A 25,070-nucleotide genomic window follows, 5' to 3' on the forward strand; every position below is an offset into this window, starting at 1 on the left:
CGAGTGCAGGAAAAAAAACAATATGTGAGAACGGTTCTAATTTAGCGACTATAATGACATGTTACATTTTGTTTTAAATTGTGTACATATACTACATTGCTAGAGATAAACAAGCAACTATGCTTTCTTGCTTGGTATAAAAAAGAATTATTTATCCGAATAATACATATAAAAATATTTTAATTAAGTCAAATCAATGACAAGAAAGAAAGCTTTATAAAGTATCGATATAATTTGAATATTGTTATCATCCAATCGATTCCTATAATCTCGTTTAGTTTTTTGGGTGATTTCGCTTTCAGCAACTATTTGCTATTCACAGGAAAGACAATTTTGCCTTTGGCGATGGAGCAACGTCGGGCATACCAGCAACGATACATCGGAGACTCCGCTTGTCGGCTTGCCTTATATTCTGTATATACCGCCCATAAGGCAACAACGTGCCTCCTGAGATCAGTATGACGTCGGTGTGTACGGATACGACGTCAGTATGGAAATAAAGCACTTCCGAGCTCCGCGAAAAATGCATACGTTCCCGTTGGCTAACCCTTGAAACCTTCCTTCGAGATCCCATCCAAAGCCCTCCTCGTCACCGAAGCTAGTCTCGAAGGACCGGCAACTCCACACGGTACGACGTACGATTAAAATTGCACCAGAAGGAAGTCGTTACGCGCCTTCGGAGGGATCGCCTGAGCGCTAATAAAATTCGCTTCGTCTTTGTAGACATCAACTATTTTCCACGTAGCAAACGTTGTAATGTCTCTTAGGTTCGATGAATTTTAACGAGTTCCGGAAATTATTATCACTACTAAATATATTCATTCTTCACTACCTAACCTGTAATCTTTTTAACATGAAATGAAATAGCGTTGTTATATTTATGATGTTATCTCTTTTAATCTTATAATAGATTTGATAAGTTTTAATAGATTTGAATAGATTATTGAATAGATTTTTTAGATCAAAAAGCTATATATATTTATAAGTACTTCTTTAAATGCAGCTACATAAAAAAATTTTTGTATAATATATTTACTGTATTTTTTTATTTTTATCTCGTTTCTTTTCTTTTAAAGATTAAATATGATTATTTTATTTAGATATTTATGAAAAGTATATATAATATTCGTTGTAATTGTAAATTAAATAAAATAACCTATTAAAAAATAAATATTTTTACTAAAAATTAGAGTTTAAAAATTTTCAAGCTAAAGAGGACAGGTTTTTTTATATAAAAAAAATTCTGAATTACTTATTGATATCATGCATTTAAAATCAACTAAAATAAAATCTATTCACCGCGAATCAGCTTATTTAGCACAACTCGCTGATTTAACACGAGCAATCTTGTCTTCACAGCAGAAAACGTGTGAATATTCTCATAGCGTCAGATTACACCGGAAGTTTCATGATCATATTGTCTACTAATGCGAAGTAGTAAGTAGCGGAGAGGAAGCGAAGAAAGACACTTGAAACAATGCAAAGAGACAGTGAGGAAAAAAGTCGATGAATACTTACGCCGTGTGGATTCGCGTGGAAAATCTGGGAATAACGATTTTAGCAGTGGGCTCTAACCGAAGGAGAGGCAATATAGCGTTTCATTTACATAACCGTAATTCTACTTAGCGGAGGATACCTAATTCCCTCATACGTTTCCGTTTCTCCGTCGTGCCAGAATTCGCGGTATTTAGGCGACCGCCGATTTAACCGAGTACTTTCTCGAGACAAACACTTTCGGATGTGCAAACTTGTAATCCACATTACGGCGGCCCAATCTCTGCAAATGGACTCGAAAACAACGTGTTTCTCTAATATCCTACACTAATACCTACTTAATATTAATATTTACGATTTGATATAATGCTTCGCAAATGCAAATGAAAAATAGAATGAAAAATAGAAATCATATCATTATCGAAACAAAAATTTGTAAAGAGAAAAAAATAATATATTTTTCCTGTCTACATCTCTTCAGGGGGATAAAGAAGGGTTTTATAGAATTCTCAAAACATGAGAATCTATAATTTGGCATACACACTAAGTAAAATATATGTATAAATGCCTTGTGCACGTTTAAACAATTTTTTTCGCGAACAATTAATGTTTATGAAATTTACGCATTACCATCCGCGTTTTGGGCTCTTATTGCTCGTTTCTTAATTATCATATTGTTAAAAAAATAATACGTATTAACATGAATATTGCAATTGCAGATTTTTTTATTGTCATATCCAATTGTGATATAATAAATTAATATAGGATATAGGTAATATAAGGAGAGTGCAGAAATAAAAATTGAGCACTATTTACAAAGTATTTATATATTTACATATGGAGCATATATTAAAAGTACAAGCTAATAAGATCGTTATATCCGGCGAGTGATAGCATCGATCGCTCGTCGGATATAAGCTAAGTGCTCATACACACACACATAGAAGTTCACGTATATAAAATAATAAATTAAAATCCTAAAAAAGTAGGTGGATATGGGTTAGGAGCAAGTGGATGCGTTTTATGGCTTGGCAGTATCGTTACTGCGTACTTCGTAACAATGAGCGTCTCTCCCTTAAACGTATACGCTCTACTTATTTTACGTATCTGCAATACACCAAGTTATGCATAACCGTTTGCCAGGCAAAATCATAAAAATGCAAGAGCTTTAAGATTACTCGGGATTTTAACGGCGCGCTCTTTCACGATACGTACTCATTTTCAACTTACGCGCAGAATTGCGAATCGTGAGTCGCATAAAGATCGTTAATACGCGCGCCGGAAGGAAATAACGTTCGTTGCTTACGGTTTCTCTCTGCCTGATAATATCGACATTCCGCGGTTGCTCCGCGTTTCCGCCGCGTGCAAGCCCTAAGCATGCGTTTTTCTTTTTATTTCTTTTTTCCGCACATACGTAATAGTAGACTAAACGTATCCGCATCCATCTGGAGCAATGCGTTTCACTCGCAAAGAAATTCTCATAGAAGCTCGGTGTTTCGCCGATTCATTAAACGAGGTTTTGAACTTTCACCTCGGCGAAGACTGAAATCGTGAAAGATACCGTAGCTGTCGATCACGTTCTACCGACCCAACGATTTTACGCGGATATGCCATATCACCAGCTACGTGTACTTTGCACGAGAACGGTGCCGTAACCTATTGACCTATATGAGTATTAATAAACGCGCGTAATGTCTCATAGCGTGCTTAACATTTTTCATACATCGCGACAAGAGCAGAGAATGCTAACTTGCCATTTGCGTCGGATTATTGAAAGTGATAGCATCGATTATCCCGACAAAAATCTCATTCGATATTGAGTAATTTTCTTGTACATTGAAAGGATCATCGAGCCGACGAAATTTTCATGGACGAAGATAAGATAAGCTGTTGACGCGAGGACACAGAAAAATTAAAACTCTGGATCCTTAGTTGAATCTCAGTGAACATTTGACCTGATAACAAGATTATTATTTATAGATATAAAATCTTCGCATACGATAAAAATGTGCCGATGATACACGCATTTCTACAATCACTCTTCTGCAATCCTTACTAAGAAGTGAAAAGTTCTTAAGCAAGCAGACGATTCATCTAATAACCTGTTATCGATATACTGCCCAACAAGTAGTAATTATTACTTTCGCTTGCTTGCGAGAAAATAAGAGAAAAAAGATTACATAAACTTTCATTGCGCGGTTTATACCTTCTAATTCTAGTTTTCAGTTAATCAAGCTTTTTTTGATATTTGAATCTGTTACGAGAAATTGCATAATCTTAGGTATTCGTTTGAATAATTTTTAAAGATAAAGCAACAAAATAAATTGCTTTCCACGTCAAGTTGTAAACCAATTTTATTGCAATCTATTTGGAAATAAAAATTTTAGTTTGTTGATATGTGAAAATATAGTATTTCGTACTCGCGGCTATACATTCGACCGAAAATATCACCGAAAAATGTGCAACGCTTCGAATATCGATATGCAAGAAATTTATTATGCTATCGTGAACACCATAGATTTAAAAACTCTCACCAAAATAATTTATATATTTTATATATATATATATATATTGGTCAACCGCAAGCAAAGAAAATAAATAGCATCACGTTAACAGCAATATCTTTTCTTGTCGGAAATCAAAAAGTCTTTGCGAGATGAATCAAAGCGATCGAGAATATTATTAAAAATACTATTAGATATTTTTGTAAAGGCACTTATTACGATTTAGAGAAAGATTTCGTTTTACTGTTATTTTGTTCTTTTTCTTTAACGGTATGCATCTCGCTTTTCGATGCAGATCTGATTTCCTTTTTCGTTTCTCCAAATTTAGTGTCAAAGAATAAAGCGATTGATGGCTGATTTTTTGAATATTTAACGTCTTCGCTTCTCTCGCTAGCTTCCTCGACTTGATTTTGTAATCCATTGCTTTGTCCTTGATTATCTACGGTAATAAAATGACCGTTAATGACACCAGTTTCCTGCGGCAGATCAGGACCGAAAACTTTTTCCAATTGTTGAACTTGCGGCGAGCCTTGCAGTTGTATAGCACCATTCTCCGGCTGTTCTATAGCGGCTATTATATCTTGAAGAAGGCCATTAGATAATACCTGATCGTGTCTGATGCTACCATCCGAATTCTCGGTGCCTAGACCTCCGTCTGCTGCTTGTATCTGTAATCTATAAGTGCCTTTGGAACCATGAATCTCAAAATCGTTAGCATTATCAGCGGTCAGCCGCTGCGCCAAAGACAATGCCTCGCTACCCTCGCTCGATTTCAAAAATTGACTAGCATCCACCTCGTTTAATTCGAGATTCTTTTGCTGACCGAAGGCCTGCGCGGTCAACCTCGCTGTTAGCGCCGCAGCCGATATTCCCGAGCCGTGTTCAAGTGTTGCTGCGGAATTGTGAGACTGACTAGACGGATGCGCAGAGGGTTCGTTCGAAATATCTTTGGTGGACGCGTGAACAGCTCTGGTGTCACTCGCTTCATTGGACGAATCGTAAGTTAATCCTACCGGATTGCCATAACTATCCTTGAGATTCGTCTTCTGTTGTTCATTATGTTGTAAATCTAGTGTATTTACCGGCGGGCCTCCTAGAAAATTATCAAGCGGCTTAATAAGCGGTAATGAATTGCCCGTAAAAATGGAATTTTGATGGCTATCCCCAGATAAATCGCTTCCCACGGAGTTGGCAATGCTCGTAGACAGAGAATTGATGAAAAGTGGGCTGGGATTTTCTACACTTCCACCAGAAATTTTCACGTTTTCAAAACCAAGTTGCAGCTGGCCGTTAGAATGCGCGCCTCCATGCGCGCCTCCATGCGCGGGTAATCCAGCATCCAATAATAGCCTCTCGCCTGAGGGCACTTCACCACCCAAAGATAAGCCTCCACTCAAGTGCAGCTCTCCGCTAGAATGCGATTCTCCGCTCGAAGCTAAACTACCGCTTAAAGGTAGCTCTCCGCTCACGGACAATCCTTTGTTCGAATGTAACGCTCCGTTTACAGGCAAGAGCGGTTGCAAGGAATTGCAGTCATAACCGCCACCGATTGATAACGGTGCGTTCACCACCGGTGTGCCATATGTTGTTAGCGCGTTATTAATCCCGCTGTAGAGATTACTGCCAAATCCGGAGGACGTTGAAACGAAAGAAGTTGGTGGGCCAAAGTTGGGCGCTCCATAAGTTAAATGAGGAGCTGGTGTGTTGAAATCAGTAAATGATAACGGCGTTCCGTATTGAACATGCGGTGCGGCTATCGGAGAATTATGTACGTTAAACGAACCAGATGACGCGAAAGAGCCGGAGAATGAATTGCTCGATCCATGTGTATGGCGAAAAGACACTGGAGCGTGGACGATCGGCAACTGTTGTTTTGTAGGCGGCGATAAGTATCGATTAATATTCGATAATAATCCTGTTGGTATCGGTTCCCTGAATTTGATCGGTTCCCGATTTCGCGGTGGCATCAGAGACTCGAGAGGAATTGGCGGTGGTCTGAAGGGACCATGAACTCTGTGATGATGCAGATTTTGTTTGTTAAAAGAACTTCCGAATGTTCCGAATGACGAAAATAATCGTCCTCCTTGCGCTGCTGGATAAGGTCCGGTGAACGAGTAAGAAGATAGAGGTGGTGTTCCGTAAGAATCTAAAGGCGGAGGAGAAAACAAGGATGTGCTTGATATAAAATTAGCGGGTTTCCCAAAAGTCACGGTTGTTAAGGGCGGGCCATAATCGTTCGATGGCGTCTGCTGCGGTAATTGCTGCAAGGACAGATCGTTCTCCACATTCTGAAATCCGTGAGAATCTCCGCCATTGCTTAAAGCGGCAGCGTGAGATCCGTCGTTTGACGTCAATTCCGAGTGAAGTGAAGCCGAATTGGCATTAATCGAATTTGAAATATGATTAAATGACGAGACGTCGGAAGTGCCTCCTGATAATGATAAGCCTGTAAGATCTCCGTTCAAAGCGCCCGTTGTTGGCAATAATTCAAATCCTACTGTTTTTACGATGGTTAACGGTTCGATATTTGGCGTTCCATGCTGCAAGTTCAATTGTTGCCGACCGAATTGATGATCAGATTGACTGGTCGTAGCACCTGGACCGTGATTATTGTGTAGGGGCTCGTGTTGCGGTAACGGCGGCGGCGGTAATCCATCGTTCTCCGAGGAAGCCGAGGATTCATGCACGGACGTCTTCAAATCGTGATCATCCGGATTATTTAACGGCATGCCGTAAGAATCGCTAGGTATATTTGTATTCGTCGAGGCGCTCAGGGAAGCATGAGATAATTGCGATCCCGAAGAGGATGAACTTTCGATGTAATTGTGTTTTGCGTCCAGGGGTGAGGCATATGTATCTATCGGTGGACCACTTTGATTAGGGGAGGTAGCCACTCCGGCAATAGGCTGCCATCCATCGTACTTTATGTCAGGTGGTGTGGGTGGCGCTGGAACTCCTGGCGGAGGTGCTGGTGGCGGAGGTCCGTATAAATCACCAGCCGGTGGACCGTATTGCGGTTGCGGTGCGGATACGGGCGGCGGTGGTGGACCGTACTCGTCATTGGGCAGAGGATTAAACTGAATAGCTAATTTCGGAGGCGGCGGACCGTAAGTCTCGAGCGATATAGGAATAGGTGGTCCGTGGCCCGGCTTGGACGGCCCGTGCTGACTCGTCGGTAGCGGCGATATATATTGCTGGCTGGATGTACCAACGAACGACTTCAATGGCAGGCCGTATTGAGGTTTCGGTGATATAAACTGCGAGAACGAAGCCAACGGCGGCATAAAATGTTGCTTCGGCGGCCCGTAATGAAGCTTTGGCGGGCCGTAAGTAGGCTTCGAAAGGAGGGAGGATATTGCTAAGCCGAAACTTTGTTTCGGTGGCCCGTATTGCGGCTTGATACTTCGTGGCGGCCCGTATGAAACGGCCGACGGTCCAAATACAGGTGGCGGCAATTCCGGCGGTGGTGGTGGATAAATGGGCGTTGATCCAAGGCTGCCGACTAACTCCGGAGGTCCGTATATCGGCGCTGGTCCATTAAAACTCGATCCTAACGGTGGCCCATACTCGTCAGACGGAGAATTAAAAGTATTACTTATTCTATCATCGGCTTTGGCCTTGGTGGGTTTCTCTTCTTCCTTGGCTAACGGCGAGGTCGCCTTGTTGACTACTGCTTGCACGTGCTGTCCAATCAACAGGACGCAGAACAGCAGGAATAGCATCTAAAAATAAAACGGTTAACTAGAGTCAAAAAAGTAACTTCACGGCTTTTGTGGTTAATGTTTCGTCTCTCTATTCCCACACTAGGCACGTTTATGATTATAGTGAAAAGAAACTTGAGGCATAATATCAAATTATATAAAGATAATAATGCATAATTCGTCCAAGATTTCGAAAAATTTAATTGCAGCAAATGCATTACAATTTCGTAATAAAGATTCGAATATGATTTTACACATATATTTGATTCGTATAGTTATTATGACTTTAATTTATATTTAAATATATAATATGTAATTTAGTCAGATAGTAATTACAAATTTAATATTGCAAACACATTGCATTTTGAAAGAATCTATTATACACACTTGTATTCCATATTAAGATAAAAATTGTTTTTGCTTTTATGTACTTTTACTTTCGCATCTCTTGGCTCCCTATTTTCTTAAATAACCGTGGTAAAACATATCAGAGCATGCATAATAAACACCTATACACACACAGCATAATAATGAATATATTATAAGATTATTATCTATTCTCCATTATATAAATATCATTACTAAAAATAATAGGAAAATAATTGCATTTTGTACACATATTCATTCAAATATACGAAACGCCAAGCTATACGTGTTAATTAGTTCGTTGGACGCTAAGAATAGTTTCACAGTACATACGGAGATCACCCACTCGTTATTGTGTAGCAACTATATTAGAGGCCGTGAGAATTTCTGTATTATTCGCTTAAAGTCAGAGAAGGGATCACTACAGCATATGTGAAAATTATGTAAAGCTTCGTTTACGTATTCCGAGCATTAAAGAGGCGTGCACGAATGAATAATTACGTTATAATTGTAAGCGGAATAGCGTATGTTGCATAAAGAGGAGTTGCGAAAAACGAACAAGTGCTATCCATTTAGAGATGCTAACACTTTGCTCATTTAAATGAATTAATAACAAGTTCTTTTCCAAAAAAATTCTATATGTATATATGTACATGCATATAATCTAATATTGCATATAATATTGAAAAGAACATACGTAATAATGAACATTCTAAGAAAATATTATGTAACAAGAAATATATTTACCTTATCGATCATAATTATTAAAATAATCTGACATAAGTATTCTTTCCATGACATATAAAACTAAAGACAGCTATAGAAAGCTCAATATTTGTGCGACATTTCATCATAAATCTCTTGCAAAAGAAGCCATTATTTATGCTAGAAAGATGCCTACTTTTTGAGTATATTACGTCTATAATATTAACAAATATTAAATTATACATGTATAGTAATATACAATACACACATACGTATATGCACATGCAATAGAAATTTAAAACTACGTTTATCCCAAACCCCCCCCCCCCTTTACGAAAATTTAATCAATAAAATAATAAATAATAGTACAATTATAAATTATGCAACTATCTTTTGTAACACTTTGTATATGTACAATGCGAAATATTATTATAATTGTTATTGTTATAATTATATGTCAAACGCTACTATACAATAATTAATTGTGATTGCATTTTATGTTTTTTCTCAAAAATAGACCGATGAAAAGAAACGATGAGAACGTACAAGCTCATCGTCTGTCATTGCCGGCAAGAAACCAGCGACTTCTTCTCTTAAGTGGCACGATGGCCGAGATGCAAGGCTAACATAGTCACCGTACTTTCTCCAATTCGTGAAAATTGCATTTTTGATGTTTTTTCTACAAAAATAGACTGATGAAAAAAAACGATGAGAACGTACAAGCTCATCGTCTGTCATTGCCGGCAAGAAACCAGCGACTTCTTCTCTTAAGTGCACGATGGCCGAATATATTCTATGCTTGCAGTCTGACAATATATAACAATAATTGTAATTTCAAATAATTATTTTTTGAAAAATGTTTTTTAGTCTCTTATTTTTTTATTCTGATATTTAATCATTTACGCCTGAACTGTATTTCTTAAAAATTGATTAAAAATAATTTAAAAAATCGTAATTAAAATAATAGAGGAATCTGAAACATATTATATATAAATAAATATCTTTATGTTTGCAGTTAATAAACACATATTTTAGCTTTATCTTATTATAATACAATTAATAATTATTCGCTCATAAGATTTTCAATTAATCGGTGTATATTATATGCAATCAGAAAATTTTCGATAAAATATATATTTATATATTATAAAATATATATTATACATTGTCTCAATGACAATGCATATATATTATCATTGTCTCAATGATATTATATCTCCATCATATAAAAGAAATTCAGAGCACACATACCTGTAAAAATATGTATAAAGAAAAATAAAATTGATTTTTAGTAATTATACAAAACTAATTTTTCAAAAGTTTGTAATTACTCGCAGCTTATATATCCTTAAATAACATCAATCAGTTTTTAATAAAAGATTTTTTCTTGATAAATGCATATAAACTTGTAAAATAATTTAATTACGAAATATTTGTTACTAATTATAAATTAAAATGCAATTATGATAATAATATGAATAAAATTTTTTACTTTGATTAATTAGATTAATTTTTTAATTAGATTAATTTTTTACAGTAAAAAAATAACAATATTATTAGATAATTTTAATTGAGATAGTAAGTACAATTTACAAAATAACATACACACGATACATCAATATAACGGGGTCAATAAAAAAGAAAGAAAAAGATTTCGATCAAACAAAATATGTGTTTATTCGAAATATATTTTTACATGAATCTTAAATTAGATTATTAAATATGAAATTTTGCAATTATCAGTTTAATCGAATGCCAAATTAATAATGTGACTATAAAGCTATCAAAATATTGTACTTATTTTTATATATATTAGTAGAGTGATAGTTTGATAATATGCTGTATATAGTGTAAAAGTAATAACATATATGAGAGATTAGATCATATCTTTATAAATCTCGTTACCTGAAATACCTGCTTTTCATGGCTATAAACATTGATTATATGAACATAATTAAGTAAAAAGTATTATTTCCTCAAACTTCAACAAATTAAATAAATTGATATTTATATTGTTTTCTTTTTTCGTTGTAAATAATTACTTTTACATCTTGTATAATGATCTTTATATAAATGCATTTTTTTGTACTGCCCGTATGAAAATATATAGTATGTTTCCTATGAGAACTTTCAATTTCATGCATATTTCACGCATGCGGGAATACGTAATGACCTATATTTCTTAAATAATTATTATTAACAACTTTTATTTAATCATTTATAACATTTTTATTTCTATATGTGTGTAAAAAAATATTATATCATTCAAAGATTAATCAAAAGGTTAAATTGTTCAACGAACAAATTAGAAAAAATTGATTCGGCCGGTATCTCAGATTAGTCGTTATTAGACATCGATAAGAAACCAGCAATTACTTAATCTCTGGTTGGAAATCGTCGCAGTGCAATTATCGATAATGCATACGCTTAAGACCTCTATCGTGCGCTCCTTCATAATACATGCGCCCCTCCCTTTATTAATACGGAAATTTATTCACATCGAGGGTGTAACGTTATTTAAGTCGTGGAGAGATTTCTGTGTACTAAAGTACTCTATTCATTTTATCGTTTTTAAATAAAACTGAGATGTGACATAATGTATACATATATTTGAAAAGCCGATCAATCACGGAAGTCCGTTTTATTGATTACATAGACATATACATATAGATGATTCAATAAATGTTAGATAATTACAAATTAAAATTTAATTTATTAATTAAAGTTTAGAATATTTTACATAATTCTAAAAAATATTAATAAAATCATTATTATTCTTTATTTAAATTTTCTTTTAGGTATATCATTAATAACTGTATTAAAATAATAACAAACCGAAATAATTTACTACCATTAAATGGAGGATATTTATAAACAAATGTAGATGATGACAGTAATGACTCGATAACTAATTAATATATGAAACATATTTATGAATAATTTTACATATGAGAAAATGGATATATAAATATAATATTTACTTTAATTATTATATAGTAAAATATAAATTACCACGAGAAATGCAAGTACTACCTCAAAGCGTTAAAAGCATCATGCATAATAAGAAAGAATCCAATTATGTTAATAAAAATTGCAACCAATGCAGTAATTATTTTCTCGAGTAAATATATTATTTATCGATATTGAAATGCACGTTGTATTATTACAAATATTTTAAAAATACATGTCATATTCCTACAATATTTTCAGAGATATATATAAGTATTTTCAGATACATGTGTGTTTATATTTAAAATAATATACATTAAAATCGCAAAAACTATTAGTTTTTAAATAGCATTTATTTAAGCCATTTTAAACAAAATCAATTTAAACAAGATAAAGGCAAATTAATAAAACTTTTATTTATTACACACATTTTTAAATCTTAGCTTATAATTTTTCTGCTAAACAAATCACACATTTTAATGACATTATAAAATCATAAATATTTGCAACTGAAACACTGTGCAAGCTCTAAAGCAGGAAGATTTACTTTTGGATGTAACTGTACTTGTGTCACATTTTTGTTAATTTCCAAGAAGATAAACGTTCTGAGCGAACCAAGCACGACAATCCAGACTCGTTGCGACCTACCTTGAGTTTAACCATGACACACGCGCATAAACCGCAATCTTGGCACTACACACAAATTATCCACTACGAGACGCGCTCCGTCTACTTTTCGCCACCACACTTTAAAGGAAGTCGCGTCTACTCCAAGCTTGTCGTATGCGATTTAACGGTGGCTTTTCCTATCACACGTCGCGCACACCATACTGGCACTCGTTGGCCCGTAGCCTCTTTGACAGACGAGCGCCACGACTCGCCGGTACTAACACAAAAAATGTTCAGTCTCGTATGAAGACTCTGCTTATATAGACTCCGAGAGGGCTACGAGTCAGAAGAGTTGTCGACTGAGGTTGTCGGGTGAATCGCGGAAAGGAGACCTGGGAAAAGGAGAGAGTGAGTGCTCGCCTAAGGGTACCGAGAGAAGAGACAGAAAAAGAGAGAGGGCAAAAAGAGAAAGAGAGATAGAGAGAGAGAGACAGAGAGAGAGAGAGAGAGAAAGAGAGTGAGAAAGATGACGATGACATGAGGAAGATGAGAACACGAAAAGAGGGAGCCCTCTTCACACGACGTTTAAAAATTCTCTTTGTAGAGAAAGTAGGCTAGCCCTGCCTCTGTCTCGCTGAAGAAGTCGAAGATGCAGCGTGTATATCTCTCGGTCCCGAGTGACTACAACGCGTATGTCGCGTGAAACCGGTTGTATATCCTTTTGCGACATATAAAAAGTACCTCGGAAGAATTGGTCAACCGAGTATCCGAGTATCCCACCCTCGCACTCGACAACAAAAATCGACATGAGTTATCAGCTGCATATCTGCTGTCGGAGACCCAAAAAAACAGTACGACAGTTTGCATAAAAATACAAGTGAAACTTACCGTAAACTTTCCATGTATTTCGCAATCGCGAAATGAATTCTTTAGGCCCAGCTTGCTTTGAAAAGCTGAACGCTGATAAACTTATGTAGTAATTGAGATATTCCCTGTCTCTTTTTATTTTTATTCTTGTTTAAGATATTTATCGGCGCCTACTTTAAAGATTAGCCAAGAATCAGTGATGCATCATTGAGTCTTGAAGGATATACATCAAGGGTGTTGCATCGCACGTATACACAAGAAATCTTACGCAATGCGGTGTAATAATTTGCACCATGGTGAATTGTGGATTGATGTAATCTTTAATCATACTTATTAACTATCGCAATGTTGGAATGCATAAGAATACGCGTAGTGATATCAAAACTCGATATGGGAAAACAACGTGTTCTTTTTTCAATAAAACCTGTCTTTCACCGGAAACATAATTATTGCTTATATCTTCATAGAGTTAATAAATAAAGGATCATTAATGATTATAGATGTGAAGTAAAAGGAGAGTTTGTCGGTACAGTAAAATTAGTCTAGAGATCATCAATGCGGCAATAATTTACTTTTCTTGCTCTTTGCGTTAAATAGGAATAATCAATTAACCACATAGTCAGTGATTTCTCATTTTCTTTTTTGTATACATATTATTAGTTTTAAGTTTATAATATTACAAAAATAATTGTAACACTAATATTTTATTCATTTTCTTATAGAACATCGAAAAATACAAATAGAAATTTAGAGATTGTCATATCTCTAACATATACATTTTTTTCGATATTCATAGAAACTTTATATATATATATATATATATATATATATATATATATAAAGAAGAATTTATAATTATAACTATTTGCAAATTAATTAAAACATTTAATAATTTCAAAAATTATTAAATATTTTAATTAATTTGCAAATAGTTATAATTATAAATTCTTATTATTATTATTATTTTAATAACAATTTTATTGAAGTTTTATCATCAAAAATATTCATATAATTATTTTTTTAAGCATCAAAAAAGTATGTATTAATCTGTAATTTAATATATATTTTATTTGATGCATGCGAAAAGATAGACTGCGCCTTGTAATTGACCTTCGATCGTTTGCACGAATCTCGGCCACTGTCAAGCGGGTGAAATTTAACTGGTATCATACACGCGCGCACACATACACACACACATACACAATCTATTCAATTTCTGCTGCACACATCTGCACATAATTGTGCGGTTATATAATGAAAAATCCAGTAAAACCAATCTACCAGAATATCAAATGCCTAATTAATATTTAAATATATATTCCATATTTCTAATATCCAAATATATATTTAAATAAATTTTGTCAAATATGAAAATTATAATTACAAAACATTAATTACAAGACATTGCTATAATATATCTAATATATCTAATAATTATCTAATAATTATCTAATAATTATCTAATAATTATCTAATAAATATCTAATAATTATTCGCTCAAATATTACATCTGATCGAATTTTTCTCAATATATTTGATAACAATTAAAATGTTTTTTAATATAAATAACAAACCCTTTTTTTAATAAAAGCAAAAATATCTTCACTCCAATTAAACTTTTGTATATTATTTCATAGATTATGTCGAATATTATTAAGATATCTTCAAACTTTTAATTATCCAGAGTTTTTCATCTTCTGTAGAATAAAGAGAAGAAAGAGAGAAAGGGAGGGAGAGAGAGAGAGAGAGAGAAAGAGAGAGAGAAAGGGAGAGAGAGAGAGAGAGAAAGGGAGAGAGAGAGAGAGAGCAGCAATTTTCGTATGTGTGTATGCCGGATGCAACACATATACAGGGTCTACCAAAAGTGTGGAAACCCTAAATATCTCGGAAAATATACGTTTTACAGAAAAGTGTTTCCAACAAAAGTTGTAGGGTTTAAGAAGATCTATATACTGATTCTATCAGTTTAACCTTGGATGGCGTCGTCAAGGTCAGGTCAAGGTCACATTGACTTTTTTAAATGACACCCCCTACATTTGATTGCATATTCTTATAGCTTAATTCAAGAGCTTTCCAAAACACTATAATAATGTTCATTTTTATTAAGTACTTTGCGAGTTATGAGGGTTGAAATAATTTCTTAATTTTACATAAACCATAAAATATCTAGTAAACCATTCATTTTTCGATTATCTTACCTTCATACTTTTATGTACAAAATAATGAAAGGAATCAATTGGTGTAAAGAAAACATACAGTTGTTTTTAAGAAAAAATATGGAATTGTTAATTGCAAATTACATATTTTTTCTTAGAAACAACTATGTGTTTTCTTTACACCAATTGATTCCTCTCATTAATTTGTACATAAAAGTATGAAGGTAAGATAATCGAAAAATGAATGGTTTACTAGATATTTTATGGTTTATGTAAAATTAAGAAATTATTTCAACCTCATAACTCGCAAAGTACTTAATAAAAATGAACATTATTATAGTGTTTTGGAAAGCTCTTGAATTAAGCTATAAGAATATGCAATCAAATGTAGGGGTGTCATTTAAAAAAGTCAATGTGACCTTGACCTGACCTTGACGACGCCATCCAAGGTCAAACTGATAGAATCAGTATATAGATCTTCTTAAACCCTACAACTTTTGTTGGAAACACTTTTCTGTAAAACGTATATTTTCCGAGATATTTAGGGGTTTCCACACTTTTGGTAGACCCTGTATATGCCCGGCCCATTGAGATCCATTACGTTGTCATCAATAATTCAGCGGAAAAGTGCCGCCCCTCATGGTCTGGCTTTGCTTGTCTGTCGGCAGTACCATCTACCGCTGATGCTGTTACTGCCGCAAAAATCTCGAAATAACGAGAGACCCCGCAAACAAAATTGTTTCATCCGAAAGTCTGTGCGGAACGGTAAAGGTAACTAGTTGCACGCTAGAATTAATTGTCCAACGACATCGTCTATCCGAATTTTTTCAGTTCCTCTTTATTTCCCGATCTCGGCAAGTTGAATTTTCACCACATTATTAAAACGACCATCAATATATCGTCATCATTGAGATTTATTTACGTAAAACTTTCATACTTTCTTTTTTACGTTTAAACATATTCTTATTATATTAAATTTATAACAATATTATATTATTTTATTTTGTAATATAAATAATGTATTATAACATATTGTATTTTTTACTTGTGTTAGAAAAAATTGGATCTGTTAGATTTATCTTTAATTTCATCTTTTATCTATGTGCTCAATTAATGTTACAAATAATATGTACGTTGAAAAAGATTAAATTTTTAATACGCATAAATTTATTTTGTACGTACATTAAATCTGATTAAAATATTAAAAAGTTACATTACGAAAGTTATTAAAATTATACATCATCTATTCTTTTAACATAAATTTTCGTGTATTTCGCATTAAATAAATTTTGTATATATATAAAGTACATAGATTCTTATATCTAAGAAATTTTTTAATAAAATATACATATAAAAATTTAATATTTTGTAATTAAATTTAGAATTTTATTATACTTTAGTAAAAATAAATCTCTACAATGTTATTAATAAATCACATGCAATTATGATACAATGCTTTGATTAGTGAACGTTTTAAAAACACTACATTTGTAATACATAAGAACAATCACAAACCTGTAGCAAAAATTGTAAACTCGTTTTTGTTTGAAATTATATACCAATATTAATATAAAAATCGATTCTATATTTTTATATGCAATGAATTGTGCAACGAATAATTATTCATGAAAGGGAAGCTATCAATTACAGCAAGAGCATGGTCAAGGTGAATGCTCGACGGCATTAAAGTTTTAGGGTCACGTTGAGTGGAATGCGCGCAGGTGCGGCAACATCTCGTATCGCCAGGTAGAACTTTCTTCTTTCTTTCGCTCGAGGTCAGCATGGTGACATACGTTGAGAGAAATCAACAAATGAAGTGTTCCTCCAGCGGCGAACATTTCTAAACTATGAATATTTTTAGAATAACATCTTCGATCACCCTTGGGTAATTTATGCAATGTGTTAGAGGTAAAAGTATACTTTCTTCGTTACATACGCCAATAGGTATCGTCAACGAAGCATGCTAAAGAGAAAATTTTGAAACTCTTCTATAATGATTTGACATAATTTATATTAATTAAACTTATTAAAATTTTTCCTTTTTTGTGTCAAAGAAGACAATGCATTTTTCATCCATGCTCATATAGAAAAAATCATTATAGAACATGTTCATACATTCTTTTATAGGAATTATTATTTTACTCTCGCCATTTCTATTTTCTAATCTAATTTTCTAATCTATGTATCTGCCGTCTTATCTTTAGATTTTGTTTTAGAATAGTTATATAAAAATTGATGAAATGTAAATTAATATAATATAATATCTTGTATTAATTACATATAATAAAAAATTATATAGAATATAATAGTCTTGTGCGCGTGTGATGCGTGCAAATACACAATAAGATACATAGACTCCGCCAATGCAGTATTGAGTATTCCACAGTGTTCCAATGTGCACTTCATATATTAAGGGTTAATAGCCATGGGCAAATGGCAATAGTATTGGAAAATCTACTAAGTGTCGATCTGTACGATTTATCAGCCCCAGTTGGCTTGTCACACCTGATCTCCTGCTAAATCGTCCACATATTCGGCAATCGGCATATACCACAGCTGGCTCAATTCACATCGAGCAACCAGAAGTGACTCAGTAAATTAACATTTGCCTACTCATAAGCATCGAAATAATATGTAATAAATTACGTTGTAATAGCAAAATTATATATTTTCTAAATACAATTGACATACAGATTTTCTGATAATGAAATTGTTTTAACATAAAAAGCTTTTAAATATCTTTCCTAAGAAATTAATTTTTAAAATAATCAAAATAAAGCAATATGTACAAAATAATGTAATTTTTATTTATATGCATGATTTTATGTGCAGTAACGACTCAAAAAAGAAAAAGTGTTTCTTCCTAATTCGAACAAGAATAATCTCTGTGCAATTCTTTGAAATAGATTTATTCAAATTTATGCAAGACATGAATGCACAACGGGCTTTCCTTTCAATCTCCTGATGGCTTTTTTTCCAATCGACGGACTGACTTGACAAACCTTACTTACATAATTAAGGATGTCTTTCAATGCAAAATGCTTAACCCTCCATTCTTATAGTATGTAGATGCTGTTTCATCAAAGACACCTATTACATTGTGACAAACGTTTTCACTAATACATAATAATCGTGACGAATCGACGCCAATCTTCTGCACGCATCTCCTCTGATGAAACTTGGTACTTATTCAAGCTACAAGGCATGTCCCAATATACATGTTACACTGACTAATTACGCTAGTTATGTTTTCATCATCGTTGTAAATGATATATCTTTATATTCTGATAAAAAAAATATTATTTTATAAAATTTAAAAATCGACACAATATATATATATATGAATTTTGATATTAAAATGAAATATTATCTAGAGATTTAACAATTAATTAATTTGTGAAATTTATTATGCAATTTATTATTATTTTATTATTATTTTGATTGTAATTTCTTAAATCTTATTATAAAACAAGAGATTATATGAAATTATGTGAGGTATAATTATAAATGTTCTATATAGAGAGCTATAATATATAAAATTATATAGCTTTCTCTCTCTCTTTTCGCTTTCTACCATTTATGCACATTGTTTTTTTTTAACACTTTATCTCAATTTTATAGTAAGCCAAAATTAATAGCTTAAAGAAACATATACTAAATTGCACTGATTGTAAGACAACAAAAAATTGATATAATATATAAATGCACATAAAACAAATATATAATGAAAAAATAAAATAGTTAAAAAACTCATGATGAAATGAAAGTACATACATATTATGTGAAGTGAAAAACGATCATGCTCTTATGATAAAAAAAGAAAAATACGTTGACTCGCGAATATCTCTGTCTCATAAATCCATCATCATAAAAAGGAACGACCGAATTTTCGTAATACGACCACTTCCGTAATTGAGCGTTGAAACGAAACTCTCGGGAACATCACAATACAACGTTGAGAATTCGGTGCGTTGAGTACCTGTGTGCCGTTTCTCTCGTATTTCGTTTGGGCTGATCCCCGCAATTTCGTAAGCCTGACAAATACAAGCCGCTCACGCTTCATTCGCGATGTATTCCGTCCACATCCTTGTGAAAGCAAAATTTACACTAGAAGTTCTTCTCTTCCCAATCTTTGCAATTGGGGATCGAAAAAAAATACAGCCATTTCGAAATGTCGATGAGTAACAGAATGTAAAAAAAAAGTACATTCAACCCAAACGTAATAAGAAGTTGAAAATGTTCTATTATAAAAAGTTTAGCCGGTTTCTCACGGCGCATCATAATTGCATTTTTCCTGACAAAGTCATTCCACCGAATCGATGACTGGAAGTTCACCTCCGTGTCGCCTTTCCGTCTCTTTTTCTGTCCTCTCGTCGTCGCCAACGGTATATCAGGTAATGACGCGGGCGCGAAATTGGTTTGATGTCGGCCATTATCGGAGAAAGTTTACAGCGTTCGTGTTTTACCGGAGTTTATCATCTCAGTTTCCCCCCTTCCTACGTGGGGCTATCACCGTCTACTCGCCTCGACTCAGGTAGTCGCGAATTAGGATACTCCTGCGCGCCGAAATGTTCCTCGATCATCAAAATTTATCTACACTCCGCGTAGTTTTACGTTAAAAAATCCTAGTACTTTATGTCTCAGTTTATCTATTGTTAAATTTAACATTTGTAATGATAATGTTTTCTTTCTATAAATAAATATTCAAAATTTTTCTTCTTTATAAAGAAAATGATATTTCCACTAAATTAAGATAAACTCATCAATAACTTTATTCTATACAGCCAATTTATATATTCTATATTCTATATAGCCAGTCAAAATATGTTTTTAATTTTAACTTTTGTTTAACTAACTCTTTTGTATATATTTAATTATAATTTTAAATAGATTATATATATATATATATATATATATATATATATAATCATATATATAATCATATATATATATATATATATATATATATGTATATATATATATATATATATATATATATATAATCTATATATAGTTAAAGTTATAATTAAAATTGTTTGAATCTGTGTTAAAATAGCCATTAAAACTTCATATACGACAAAATAGGACACTGCAGAGAATTTGAGCTATACTGAATACGTCAATGCGTGCGAAAGACCTATTTGTTTATTTTACGCATCATAATAGCGGCCGACAAATGCACGAATAATTCGTCTCTCGTGCTGTTAACCAATAATAGAACTCATACTGCCGCTTGTTGAAAACGGCTCTGTAATCAGGTTTCACTATAACTTTGCTTCCACCTATCAGAACCTCATTCTTTTGATTACAGGTATCACGAAAATCGTCGTTCCCAGCAATGTTGCCAATCAAGATTGCGCTTATTATCCTTCTCGAAGCTCCGACAATCAAGTGTCGCATGAAATCGGTTCATTCTAGCTATGTACAAATAAAAATGTTATATTTGTACAGTATTTCGATATAATATCTCTCAATTTATAGCTTCAGCTTTTAGATTAATAATTTAAGTGCAAATTATTTTGCATAAAATATTAATATTAATAATTCGTACCATAAGTAAGAAAAAAATAGATAGTGCATATCACTCTTACTTGAACGTAAATATTGCAAGAGTTATAGCGATTAGTATGTCAACAATTTAACATCTCCAATGTTACATCTACTACAGCTACGTAATATACATGTCATGTAAAAATTGTTACATTAAAATTGTAACATTGTAAAGTGTTACTCGCGTCGTTTATCAACTACATCCGGAGGAAAACTTTCTCTACAAGTATACAAACAAATTCATACAAGTATTCATACAGGTGTATCTGACAGAGACTATTACAATTTAATTATCATAAAAATTTTATGATAATTAAATTGTAATAAATTTTCCTAAAAATCATATGCGTTATTTGGTATCGTTGAATGCGATTGCGTGTCATGGAATTCTTATCCGACGGTTGTGGGTCAGATCCTTAATCGGATGTGCATACAGAACGAACAGAATCGAAATCTGCAATTTAAACGGAGAGTACGTCAGAGTTTTCACTCGGATGAATCACCAAGTGAAATCACGTATATCTGCGTTCCGATGGTACTACATACTTAGGGACACCAAAAATTTTCGTAACATATGAAAATCCTATTTTCATTCTTAGATTTTGAATCAATTTAAAAAATTTATACGTCATGATCAGAACTATTCTCGTTGAAATTATTTTTAGCTCACTGGATAAATCTAATCAACTATTCCAGCCATCGCATTTTTATTTTTGCTATTGTAACTTTGTTATAGTACGTTTGTTTAAATCATATTAATGTACATGGGAAAGCGATAAAAAGAAATAAATTAATTTTTAAATAAAAAATGAAATTCTTAAAAATAATTAACTTATTAAAAATTTTAAAAGTTTTTTTTACGAGATGTCCAGCGTGAAAGTAAGCAGATTAATTGCTAAATGTAGTTTAAATTCATTATCAGATAGTCATCTCATCGCGGATGCCTACCATATATCTCAGAAAACATTCCTTTAAAAATTCCTTTATATTTCCAAGGAATCTCTATAAAAAAATTCCGAACGTCCCTCGATTACGTACACGTTGGCGAAGCATATCCGCTATGCTCTTCCTATATCTCCACGAAGCGACCATTCACAGAGGGTCATTAACATACATTCTTGTGGATAGGCTTCATCTTCAGGGCCTTCGGATCGCGGTGTACTTTCTCTCGAGACTGAATTTCGAGCGTGGGATACGCCGAACACTTTGAACGAAGTCCTCGTATAGTAACGCACATAATCGCGTAAAATGAGTAGACGTTAATAATCCTCCTGGATCGCGTTAACCGTGAAGTTTGTATCTCACATCGCGAAGCTCTCCAAAGATATGGAAATGGGATTTTGCAAAGTCACTATAGAAAAGGATAGAGAGTGGAAAGTGGATTAATGAATAATTCTGTCCCATTCATATGATCTGTTATGAAAACAGTTGCCACGTACTAAATTATAAATGTGAAAATATTATCGTGTACAAACTATTTCTACAATTTACTTATTTTTGCTTACGTTTGTTTAAACATAAATGTTTGTTACAAATTTACGCAGCATGCAAAAAAAATAGCAAATCATTTCAAATTATTCATTTCAATCATTTTTCAAATTATTTATTAAATTCTTAAAATCTTATTAAGATTTAATGTAATTTAATTCTTACATCCGACCTCTAATTTATATTTAATATATTATATTTGATTTAGATATAAATCTCTCTCTAATTGAGCTGTACATTAAAAAGAAAATCATAAGCAAAGATGAAGACACACATAATAATATTTTACACGATATACATACACATATGCTCTCTCTTATAATAATTGCTCCTTTAATTTATAATAATTAAATTCAGAGTGTAATATTATTGATATATAAAATTATAATATTGAGTCTCTATATCTTATATCACAAGGAATAGAACCAATAAAAACTATACATTTCATACACTCTGAAAAGAAAAGACTACGTGACACAACATTAAACCGAAGAGACTGTCGGAGTCTTGTGAAAGCGTCCTTGTCGCTTGAACTTCCGCAATGTCTGTTATGCATCACGTCTGGCCATTATTAGCTAAGTGAAACAGTGACGTATCGTTCATCAATGAGCACGTATAATTCCAAATTAATTCCGTATAATTTGAGAATCGAAATATTATATAAATCTTTTTGAAATATCATATAAATCTTATTGAATCTTATTGAATTAAATTATACATGTCAATAAATTTTATTTTTATTTATATCTCCCTATCTTTTCTCTTTTTTCCTCCTTTTTTTGTTACATAATCATAATTTTATGTATAGATACAAATGTATATTTAAAATTTGCCCAATAATTGCTAATATTTAAATAATTAGTCTTTTAAAAAATGTAAGCGAGCTAAATTTAATTCTTTTTAACAACACGATACACAAGAAACGAGCGATTCTTTATCAATTTATTAATTTATTAGTTTTTTTTATTATTACGTTTCTTATTAATTCTTGTTCTTTATTTTTTACATATTTCTAATTTTTCATTCTTAAAACAAACTTCCTCTCTTAATGTTAGCGACATAGCTAGTTCAATATTGACTTTCGACATTCTCCCCGTGGTAAAGTAACCTTGCCATTATACGTGCAACATTTCGCGATAACGCGAATAGCGTCAATGATCCTGAAAGTCCACGGGAATAATCGACCGTAACTATCGGCAAGAAAAATTGTTGCACAAGTCTTTCGTAGAAGCGAGCTCCGTAACGAAAAATCTAAAAGACCTATACAAAGAAGGGTGCGACTTCCGTCAGAAGTGGGCAGAAACGATGGAGCGCGATACGTCGCGCCAACTTGTCAACTTGTAGCACGGCCGATCCGCTCGTCGAGTGGAAAAAGAAGCGCGAGTCAGACCACGAGGGAGTGCGGTTGCACTTTCTAAAGCGAGCGAGCGTGATAGATCTCTGATCGGTAAATCGCCTAGTGATTACGAGGCGTGGAAGCCGTCGCGGCAAGCTCGCGGTGCGCTGCGTGCAAGAGGCGATTCGTTCCGGTCGGTAGACGAAGGAGCCGGTAGTGGTAGTAACAGTTCCCTTCTCCGGAAAATCCGGTCGCCCAACAATTGTGACCTCTCGTCGCGGAAAGGAAATTCCGAGCGAAGGAGCAAGAACGTACGGACGAGAATGGTAGAGCGAGGAGGAAGAAAGAGAAGGAGGAAGGTTGAGAAACAGAGAATCCGAGGAGACTACTTGTTTCGATACCTTCATCTTCTCCAAGGTGCACTTGAGACCAACTGCGTTAATTCGGAGTATAAATTAGTCTGTCGCACGTAGCACTGGAAATTACAATATATCGCTCTTATATCAAGAGAAACATATATATGTTAGATATCGTGCTACTTATAGATTAAATAAAAATAATAAAATGAAAACTATAATCTTTTATTTGTAATCCGCCGATAAATATTACTATTTGTGATTTTATAAGAAAATCAAAATAAAATATCAAATTCGGTAAACCAGCATTGGAATTTTATTTTGCATACGTTTTAAAATAAAATTTATATGTATTAATCTCTTAATATTTAATTTTATCTCTGCATCATGAAAAATTGATTTAAAATAGAAAGAATTAACATTTGCTTTAACGAACTAAATGTCATTTAAATTTTGCTTAAGCTGTTTAAGTTAAATTATGCAATTAATCATCGCGAGAGTAAGATGATAGAATATCATGTAAATAAATGTAAATTAGTTAGCACGTGATTATAATTGCATAATCTAAGTCTGCGAAATTTAATCGCAGATTAAATTAAATTTCTATATTATACAGCAATAATATTTAACAAAACATTTGCAAAGATAACCATCAATATATAAATAATAATTTAACAGATTTAACAGACATTTTTTGTACATCAGGCAAAATTTATCTCATTAATCGTGATAAAAAAAACCAGATATAGGCGCAACATCATTGAAGAATTTACTTATCTGGTAATACGAGTGCTCGTCACGAAAAGGAAACGCCGACGAATGAGGAGATAGGAAGAAGAAGATGGAAGAATGGGTAGTCACCTCGATAAGAGAAACCTGCAGGTTCGTCCTCGTAGTCGCAAACTTGTTTGAATGCATTGCTTCCGAATGCAAATTGCAATTTGTCGCTGACGAGAAGAGAAACGGAAGTAACCTGGTGACGCAAAAGC

At 33.3% G+C, this 25,070-nt stretch overlaps 1 protein-coding gene across 2 annotated transcripts in view; it reads right to left on the minus strand.

Annotated features, from left to right (window-relative positions):
- Positions 1 to 2,282: 2,282 nt before the first annotated feature.
- LOC105251663 overlaps positions 2,283 to 25,070 on the minus strand; it is a 46,662-nt gene continuing 23,874 nt past the window's right edge. The window contains exons 1-2 of one of the 2 annotated variants that reach the window (XM_011258614.3): positions 12,368 to 12,658; positions 2,284 to 7,720 (exon numbers count right to left, since the gene is read on the minus strand). In XM_011258614.3, coding sequence (XP_011256916.1) covers positions 4,214 to 7,720; positions 12,368 to 12,382 — 3,522 coding nt within the window. In that variant the 5' untranslated portion in view covers positions 12,383 to 12,658 and the 3' untranslated portion in view covers positions 2,284 to 4,213. Of the gene's footprint in view, positions 7,721 to 12,367; positions 12,659 to 25,070 lie in introns of those variants that run through there. The other variant, XM_025406353.1, reaches the window with a different exon arrangement.

Source organism: Camponotus floridanus, unplaced genomic scaffold (genome assembly GCF_003227725.1).
Source record: "Camponotus floridanus strain SB8 unplaced genomic scaffold, Cflo_v7.5 scaffold1, whole genome shotgun sequence".
NCBI classification, from domain to species: domain Eukaryota; kingdom Metazoa; phylum Arthropoda; class Insecta; order Hymenoptera; family Formicidae; genus Camponotus; species Camponotus floridanus.